Raw genomic sequence first — 10018 nt, forward strand, 5'->3', positions numbered from 1 at the left:
TATTTCAAGTGGGATGCTATTTCTGTCTGAATTAATTTATTCTTACCAACTGGGCTTTTATGGGGCATTTTATTCTAACTTTATTTAGATTAGTGAAAAACAAGTCATTGTAATTAAATATTGATCACATTTCCAATCAAATTTTCTTTATTTTCTTGTGCATTGAGACGACCGAAAATTGTAGGCTATTTATCTTTAATACCCTGAATAGGAAAAAAAAAAAAAAAAAAGTGAATGCATACAAAACAGTGTACAAACGCATCAGAAAGGATTTTAAGAAAGAGAATCTGACAAATATCCAATAAAAGACCTCTAAATCCACCAGATTAAACCCAGCAGCTTCAAAACCTTTTAAATCGGTGACTAAATGCACAAACATAATTACTGCTTTCAATCAATTCACAGCGAGTTCAATAAGAATCAGTCCTGACCTCAGGCACAGATAACCAAAGCCAATGCAGTTCCTGAAAGCATGACAATAATTTTCACCAAGTGATTAAGAGATATACAGTAAATCCACAGATGGATTTGAAAGAACACCCTGAGTTTAGAAATAAAACATATCAGTGAATGAGAGATGGAGGCGTCTGTGTGGACACTGCAGGCCAGTCCTCCTGAACATACAAGATAAATTCAGGAATAAGGGGCGACAGTCAGATACATTTCGGTGCTCTATGATGCAGAGCATCCAAGACAAAGAGACACTGGCTGGTTAGTAAACAGCACCATAATCATATGCCTATGTCAAAGTAGTGGCGATTCATTTCTTTCCAGATTTAAATGAAAAACACAACTTGTTCATAGTCTCGGTCATGTGAACGCTCAAATTTCCCAAGCTGAAGTGATGTGAAATCTTGCTGCAAAGTAAAATATTGCTTTGAAAGCAGGACAGGCAGCGAGTGAATGGAGAAAAAGTAACGGAGAGAGACGGGAAGAACATGAGAGGCAAACTAATTAAGGAGAAAGTGGCAGAAGGAGAGACGGGGAAGAGAAGGAATTGAGTCAGCAGGCTTTATTTGTCTGTCTGGATGCGTGTGTGTTTGGACATGCTTGTATAACTTCTAAATCCTCTGCAAAGTCAGAGTATTTCATTCCCAAGATGAGTAAACATTGGCCTGCATTCTGTCATCATGACTGCTGTGCCTTCGACCAAAAACAGTCTGTGTTTCTCTCGCTCTCCCCCATGCCAACAGCCCATAGAAAAGGAGGCGGGGAGATAACACATATAGGCCATAATGTTCACGCTCCCTCACACACGGAGCCGTCACTGTATAGGATGCACAGTTCATGAATAATTCATGTTCCAGATGTAGTTATTATTAAAGCCATGGTTGTGATTTCTCATATTCTTACTATTCATATGCAAAGTTGGTGTTTGGTTAGCTAGTGGGAGATTCTTTTTCATTTTCTGTTGCCTCGTGGGGTGAGATTTTCAGCACTCATCCAAATATGAGTTTATCACCCCTCCTCCCTCTGTCTCATCGTCTCATTCACTCCCCAGAGCACCCAGTGGAATCTGCTGCAATGCTGCTATCATGTGAGGATACACACGCACCTTATGCTATGTGGCCATTAGTGGCAACATGTTATCAGTACAACAAGACAAGAATGTCTTATCTACTCGGCCAACACAGTATTATTCCTCATAGCTCCATCTGAGCTCTCTTCGGTGCTGCGGTCAATGTCTACTGCTGTCGGTTTGCAGGTCACCGGAGTGCAGGAAATACATATTGGACTATTAGACCCTCAGGGCAGTTGTTTGTGCAAACAACACAGCTTATGCTGCGCAAGCTGTTTGGAGAAATTTGAAGATAAGTGAAGGCTTTTTGTGAAGCTTTAAAAAGATGGCTGTAATGTACTGGAGATCGCCATCTACACTGAGGCCTGTTTGAAACCAAATACCGTCCCCGTTCAATACCCAAACATATACTTTGCCCACAAAATGTCATGCAAATACAACAAATACTGGTGTGCATTAATGATCATATCACTTTAATGCTTCGGCTGTTAGGCACATGAGTTTTTGTTGTTAAACATCATCACTACTTTTTTTTTCCCCCGCTAAGTCAATGTTGGATTACTAGGTGGGTAAATCTGGCAACTGCCAGAAAGAAACTTAAAGGGGCTTAAGGTGGCTCCTACCTTTTAAACTAATCTTTAGGTTTGTAAAGGAGCCCTAAAGGAGCCATGTGTTAAAACTTAGTTTCAATTTACAAAAATAATTTTTTGATACAATTTTAATCTATGAAAATATATGATAAAGGCTCTTTATTTAACGCTGGCACGAGCAGCGCAATTTGCACCCAATTTGCGGATCCAACATCTAAGACATGTGGCGTAGTTCATTTGACCAGACAATTCATCTTGCAGTTACCAGCTGTGCACAAGGTGTCTTTCTCTGCAGCCCTTTCAGCAGCATGGAGAGCGAAAAAAAAAAAAAAAAGAGAGTGACAGAAAGAGGAAGAAATGAGAGGTGGTAAAATAACAGATGGACTGTTATTTTTTTGCTTATCCACCATCCCACCTAAAGCTTTCTTTTTCATTGCCAAACAGCCGCAACAGCGCCTGCGCGTTTATCTGCGTCCACAGATCACCAGCTCATTCTCTTCGATGCAAATCTGGACAAGAGTTGGCGGATGTATACAGTAAATGATACATAACCCCCTCTCCATACAGAAATTCAAATTTCAAACAAAAAGCTGGTAACAGTGTTTGATTCTCTCCATAATGTCACGAGTTAATTGGGCTGAGTGTGACGCCGCCATAAAGGAAGGTCACTGTCTAAAAGGTTGTATATGATCAATTCAAACTCTTATGGCTCACAATATACAGCGTAGTGTTGACTACAGATGTGTATTGGTACGGTGGCTGCTTTGCTCTGATTAACGAACAAGTGACAGCCAATCTCTGGACAAACACAGTGTAACAATATCCATTTATACAGTAATGTGCTGACAGTTTCATGGTGACTGACACTGATGACTAATGTATAACACAGTGTGTGCATGTTTCCAATTTTATGCATCCATCAGATGAAGCACTGACACATGCTGTTTTCATCCTTGGAATTAGTTCACTGGCAGTTGTGAAATACCAATAAAACATGATAAATTCATGTAAGCTTTGCCAGTGTCTGCAGTCGGGGTCTCCTTAGCCACAGAATTGCTATATGAATTCATTACCGCAGATGAATGTTTTTTGTAAGAAATGTTCTTCTTTTTAGAGTTTTAGATCAAATAAAAGTGAATGTAATTTACAGACCAGTGGTATAATCATCTTCTTTATATTATTTCTGAAAATTAAAGAATAATTGTGGTTGTAAAACAGGTCTTGCCTGCCACATATTTGTTTTTTAAGCTCTTAATTATCCAGCAATGTGTTTTCAAGATCAGAGGGGTTGGGTTTTTTTTTTTCAGGATATCTGGTTTTTCACATTTACAGATCAACAAGCCTTGAAAACAACATTATTTTACCGCTGTCTAACGAGCAGCAGTGCTTTCACAATGGGACTTTGAGGAAACCTCAAAGTGACAATGTCACTCAAACAAATTCCCCAACCCCCCAACGTTTGGCTCGGTAATGGAGTTCAGACTTCAGATTTTGAGCAAAAGAAAGTCGCATGTGTTGTCATCATTTCACCACGTATACCATCTTAAACCATCAATCTGAGTATATCTTGCTGAATTTACCAATTTTACAGGATTGTGCTCTGTAGACCTGACCCTATTCTTCCATCTCAGCCTTTTCCATAGCTCTTTATGTTAAAATTCCTGTGCCTCAGAAATCCATGCTCGGTACAACCATGACCATGTTATTACTCATTTACTTCATTAGAGGTCACTGTTACCCACCAGCCACACATCTGCTGAACACATTGAACAATAACACAATAGATGAAAAAGGTCTTCTCTGTTGTATTAAAAAAAAATATATATATATATATATATACCCCATGCCATTTATTCACAAAGGAGAAACAGTATTTGGAAGTGCTGTATTGTTCAAAGCACTTTTTTAAAAATTACCATATAATATAAGCATCTGCAGTAAAACTGAATTGACCATTTTTCTAGTGAGCTCACTGACAGTGGCTGATACTTGTAGACCAAAGTCAAACAAAAAAGAGGAAATCATATAACGACCAACAGTCTCACATTTACTGGAGCCCAAATCAAACATAAATTTCCTCTCTGTAGTAGTTTTTAAAAGCCAAATAAATGAATATTAGATAACCACAACATACACATAAAGGGGAAAATGTGATATTTATGGTCAATCTGATGTCATATAATGGGACTATAATGCTCTTGAGTGTGATCTTGTCGAGGATACACAGATGTTTTGCAGTGGGGCAGCAATGCATATACACCTGAGCGATCCTGCATTCTTTTTGCCCTGAATGCCAGAAGAACCGTGACGGAAAGCTTATGAATGTAATTAAATACACAGACTCTGGTGTGTGGAAGTTTTTCTCTTCCGTTGTATCAATTACGTTATATTCAAACATGCAGAAGTAGTCTAAGGAGATTTTGCACTGAGCTGAACCTTGTTTGTCACAATTTTTAAAGCAGGAGTCTTCTACCTTTCTTAGCTGTGTATTTCCCGTGCGTTTCGTGGAGGTGAATATTGACACTTGTGTACCAAGAAGTGACTGAGAATAAATCATCGACCCATCAACTCATCGACCCCCCCTTGGTTTCGGAAAATACTCTTGAACCAGAGGAAAGGATACTGTATTGGAGCACAACAGCTGGGATGCTTGCACCTTGCCGTTTTTTTGCTTTCCTCCTCCACATCTGGGACACACAGAACCTGATACCAGGAAGGACTTTTATATCCCATCGGATTTGGTTACTGGGGAGATGACAAAGTTTGAGGTCAGAGTATAAACAAGGCAATAAAAAGGTAAGTTATCAATTACCAGCCATTGCAGGAAGAAATTCTATGAGACTGCCCAGCGACTGACATGCCACTTAAATGGTAGGTTTACGCTTTTCCTTTCCAAATCTAATGTGATGTTTTCAATTTCATCTGTTGATTTAAAATAATAATAACATTTTCTCAGCACAGTTATTCTTCAGACTTTTCGCACGCAAGTCCACGTTTTGTGTTTTATGTTCTTGAACAAAGTCATAAAAATTAAAAGTAAACAGAGTGAAATACTCAATAAATCAATGAATATGTGAGAAATTCACAATGTATTTATTATCTTTAGTCAGTTCAAATTAACAGAAAATAGCCAATGCAATAGACTGTGCAGTTCTCTATAACAAAAAAGTTGAAAGATAATGTATTTGTGTGTCTCCTCTGGAAAGAGCAGGGCAAAGCCATGGCAGCAAATGTGACCAGTACAGCTTAGTAACAAAATAAATAAAAGGAAAGAACGAAATAAACTACCCATGTTTTTTGAATGTGCAGTTGCTGGCTAAAAACATTTATTTTGCAAATGTAATTCCCCAAAGAGAAAGTATCTCAAAGATGCAAATAAGCCGATGGGAGAGGTCATCAACTGCTCTTCAACAGATGTCTTCCTTGTGCTCATTATAACAGCATTTTAAAATGGAAAATTAATGATATTTATTGTTTGTATCATCTTTCACTAGGTGAATATAGCCATAACATACGAATAAAGTGTGTCTCATTGGTATTATTAAAATAAGTGTAGCAAACTATATCATTGCATTAAACATGATTAAAGCCATTTCAGTTTAAATTTCTCTCTGTATTCACAAATTTGTACTGTAGCATTATTAAAACTTGCAACTAAGTCTGATGGGAGGGTTTTAAATGTCTTTTTTATTTAACTGTCACAGAACTTCCTTAGTTCATTAAAAAAAAAAAAAAGTATCTGATAATTACCCTTAGTCTCAAACGCTACATTCTAAAAATAAAAGCTTGAAGAAATGTTTCCCATATAGGCATTTGTTGCTGTGAAAAAAGTTGAAATCATCTTTTCTCCCTAGTTTCAAGTTCAAAGATATTCTTTATGACTTGATTTAACCGATAATTATTTTTAATTTGTTTATTTGAAGTGAAGAATGACTAAAAGTAGCAAGACTAATAATACAGAGAAAATGAAAACAAAATATATGTAATTATTTGAAATTTCACAAACAAGTTTTTACTGTGGTGCCTTTCTTTGTCTTCGTAGCTCTCGTTGGCGGCTCCTTTCAATGAATTGGACCCATTTTTTTTATATGTATTTTATCATTTTTATGCCAACCAGCAAAGACTTTTCCACCTGGATCATGTTTTCCCCTATATTTCGTTATTCGTTTTAAGAACGAATGAGTGAAACTTGCATTTACATTTACCCTTTTAATGTGAAGATTATTCTTTTTTTTGAATTTGGAGTCTGTTTTGGTTATTATTCAGGCAGTTATGAGGCTTGATTGACCTGGTACCGGAACTCTTTCCATAATTAAAAACAGAAGTTTTAATAATGCTGTGTTATTTATTAAGGGAAATGTAACAAAAATAGTGTTTGTCCTTCCCTTTGTCTTTTCATTCTTCCCCTTCTCGTGAGGTGATCCTTTTCAGTTCTTTGTCACCATGCTCCAAAATCAACAGAGGCAGTGGTGGCAGCTCATGGTCAAACGCGTCACTGTGGCTTGCGTCCTCATCAGTATGAGTCTGCTCTACTGTCTTTCTACACTGCAGATCAACTTCAGTACACCAGAGTAAGAATCTCTCACGGCATTACATTAAGTTTTACAGAAAAATGTCTTAAAATAGTATGACAGTCCCAATAACAATAATAACAATAACAATAACAGCAGCTGAAAATGTTAGAAAATATATTTATTGGGAAGATAAAGGCTCCAGTAAAATAAGGCTTTACCCTAAGTGCTGTCCGGTCTGCAGACGCAGAATATCTGCAGAGATAAAAATCTAGAAAGAAATAACAGACACTGCAAACTACCTTGTTTTGAACAGTTTGTTAATCATCTCATATCGGCATCAACCTCTTGTCCTTTAATCTATAACCTATAGACCTTAGTTTCTAATTTTAGCACTTTACAACCTAATTATACTCATGTATAATCCTTATCTATAGACAACACTAAGTGCATACGTGGTCCTAACAGACTTCTGGCTCCTGCAAATGAGATGTTCACCTCAAAGTGTCTGTGCCTCACTTATTAGGGGTTTATTTACAAACTGTGTGGGCCTTGAACCAATCCATTCACTTGTATTACAATAAGTGCAATCCTTTTGAATGTTCATCAAAATAGAATTCAGTGTATTTACTTGAAATGAATTTCATGACTCCCACGCTGCACTTTCATTTAGCACTAGAACATTAGTCTCTGTCTGAACTTTCTTTAACATCATCCATTGTTCATATGAGGAAGGTTCCTCACTTACACTGCTACCTTTAAAAAATAGTCTATAAGGTCTGATCTGAAAATGAATTGATCACCATTGGCTAGATTTTTTATCCTTTGTTCAATTGATTATTTATAGACCCAGTATCCCCAGATTTATGGGGATCACCTTACCTGAAAGAACAGCTGACCCAAAAATCTTAATTATAGCTATATAAGTATGATATATACTCAGCCTCATATTTTGAGTGCTGGTGAACTCTGTTTGCAATATAACACACATTGAGTTAACTTACACAGCTTCATCTCAGCTTTTTCTGAAACACCATTCATAGGACTTTCAAAAAATGGCCCCACAAGATTATAAAAAGGATTTTTATCTCATGCACCATATAGGTAAAGGTTTTACAAATGATCAACTCAAGACTCAAAGTCCAGATTTTAACCAAGCCACGAAACTGCAATTGCCCCAGAGCAATCCACGGTCAATGAATCTTATTGCCTCTGCCATGGAGGTTATGTTTTCACCTGCATCTGTTTATTGGTGTTGACATGAGGATAATGACAAATTTGTCATTTTGTTGATGACTTACCCCTTTAACGCTCTGTAAATTACAGCGATGTGTAAGTAAATCCCGGAATTAATTGTCTTTTTGACCCTTTTCTTGTCTTATATGGCTTGAGGCTTTCAATATTCACAGAGTACAGTTCTGGAAAACACTGTAAACTTGGAAAATAGTCAAAAGACAAAAAATGTTGTCGCATGCAAAGACCTGTATCAGCTCACCATATCTGCAAAAAAACCAGTACACATTACATAATAGTTTTCAACGTAGAATGGAAATTTGTTATGTTAAATTGATAAATAATTTCCACATGCTAACTTTTTTCTAGGCTTCCAGTGCCTCACTCCTGTGTTCCCCAACCAGACCAGCACAGCAACCAGTCAAACACAAATGGCTCACAGCAAGACAATAACATCTGTGTTCCTAAAGTGGACATCATGTTTATGAAGACCCATAAAACTGCAAGCAGCACTGTCCTCAACATCCTGCTCCGCTTTGGAGAGAAGCACAAACTCAAGTTTGCCTTCCCCAACAGCCGAAACGATTTCTTCTACCCCTCACCTTTTCAGCACACGCACGTTCGAGGCCACAAATCTGGAATGTGTTTTAACATCATGTGCAACCACATGCGTTTCAATGCACCTGAGGTGGCCAAAGTGCTGCCTAGAGACACTTTATACATCACGATTCTGCGAAATCCTGCAGATCTCTTTGAGTCGTCCTTCCATTATTTTGGTCACATTGTTCCTCTCACCTGGAGTATACCAGGTGAAGATAAGATGGCCGGGTTCCTGCGGGATCCCAACCTCTACTTCAGCCCAAATGGATTTAACTCCTTCTACCTGAAGAACCTGCTCTTCTTTGACTTTGGGCAGGACAACACCCTGGATCCAGATGACCCCCGTGTAGAGGAGAGCATCAGGTTCATTGCTGAGCGTTTTCACTTGGTCATGCTAATGGAGCACTTTGAGGAATCACTCATCCTGCTCAAGGACACCCTCTGCTGGCAGATGGATGACCTCCTCTTCTTCAAGCTCAACTCACGTAAGGAATCCACTGTATCTAATCTGAGCCCAGAACTGAGGGCAAAGGCCTTGCAGTGGAACGGCATTGACTGGAAGCTTTACAAACATTTTAACCAGACCTTCTGGGACAACGTGGAGGCTTATGGAAGAGAGCGTATGGCAGAGGATGTCGCAGAGCTCAGGAGGAGGAATGCAGAGATGGTGGAGATCTGCATCGAGGGAGGTCACTCTGTCGAATCTGGAAGCATTCATGAGGAGGCCATGCAGCCATGGCAGCCCATCGGAGAAAAGTCTATCGTGGGATACAACTTGAATAAAAATATAGACAAAGCCTATCAGGAGTTGTGCCGAAAGATGTTAACCCCAGAAATGCAATATCTGACAGACTTGGGGGTTAACCTGTGGCTCACTAAGCTGTGGCGATATGTGAGGAATATTATTAACTGGTGATAAGACACGTGAGACAAAATCCGAAAGAGCTTTGGAGAGAATGCCTGAAAAGTGAATATGTTAAAGAGTGATGTTTTCAGAATGTATTTCTTTTTGCTCTAAATTACCATGCCACTATTTTTATTGTCCGACATAACAAGTAATCATATATTACCTCCTATGTAGTGTATTTGTTTTAGTCCAGCTGAGAATATCAAGATGTACAGAAAATGTAACCAGGCCCAGCCAATATCATCCAGTTGCAGAGCCACAGTGAAAGTAGTTCTAAGCCCATTCCTGTCCAACCTGTGGCAAATTGAACAATAACAGCAGCTGCAGTTTAGAGCTGCAGGTGCACATATGAAGATGTTCACCATCTACAGGCAAGGAAAGTAATTGCATCTGCAGTTTTCACACTTGCGCCATCTGCTAGCAATGTGTATTTTAACTCTTTTTTTTTGTTCTTTTGGTAGCTGCTGTGTGCATGTGTTACATTACAATGTAATATATGCATCAAAACAGTTTATAACTCATTTCATTTGAATATGTAAAAAAAAAACTAATCCTATCCACATCTGTGTCTGTAATTAAATGGTTGTATTATATGATATGCACGCAGCCTCCGTGTCAGGGAACCTTAATCTCCTTTTATGCTATCTTGTACTTTACC

General features: G+C 38.3%; 1 protein-coding gene across 1 annotated transcript; it reads left to right on the top strand.

Moving 5' to 3' along the window:
- Nucleotides 1–6148: 6148 nt before the first annotated feature.
- On the top strand, nt 6149–9805 carry LOC120800574 (galactosylceramide sulfotransferase-like). The gene is made up of 2 exons (XM_040146772.1): nt 6149–6680; nt 8223–9805. The coding sequence occupies exons 1-2, from the start codon at nt 6553–6555 to the stop codon at nt 9367–9369; spliced, it is 1275 nt and encodes a 424-aa protein (XP_040002706.1). The 5' UTR covers nt 6149–6552; the 3' UTR covers nt 9370–9805.
- The last annotated feature ends 213 nt before the right edge of the window (nt 9806–10018 follow it).

Source organism: Xiphias gladius, chromosome 15 (assembly GCF_016859285.1).
Source record: "Xiphias gladius isolate SHS-SW01 ecotype Sanya breed wild chromosome 15, ASM1685928v1, whole genome shotgun sequence".
Lineage (NCBI taxonomy): Eukaryota > Metazoa > Chordata > Actinopteri > Istiophoriformes > Xiphiidae > Xiphias > Xiphias gladius.

Excerpts from the sequence above, each read along its gene's own strand:
- LOC120800574 (XM_040146772.1), top strand. The coding sequence starts at position 6,553 with ATGCTCCAAAATCAACAGAGGCAGTGGTGGCAGCTCATGGTCAAACGC. Across the intron at positions 6,681-8,222 it reads ATCAACTTCAGTACACCAGA|GCTTCCAGTGCCTCACTCCT; the intron begins GTAAGAATCTCT and ends ACTTTTTTCTAG.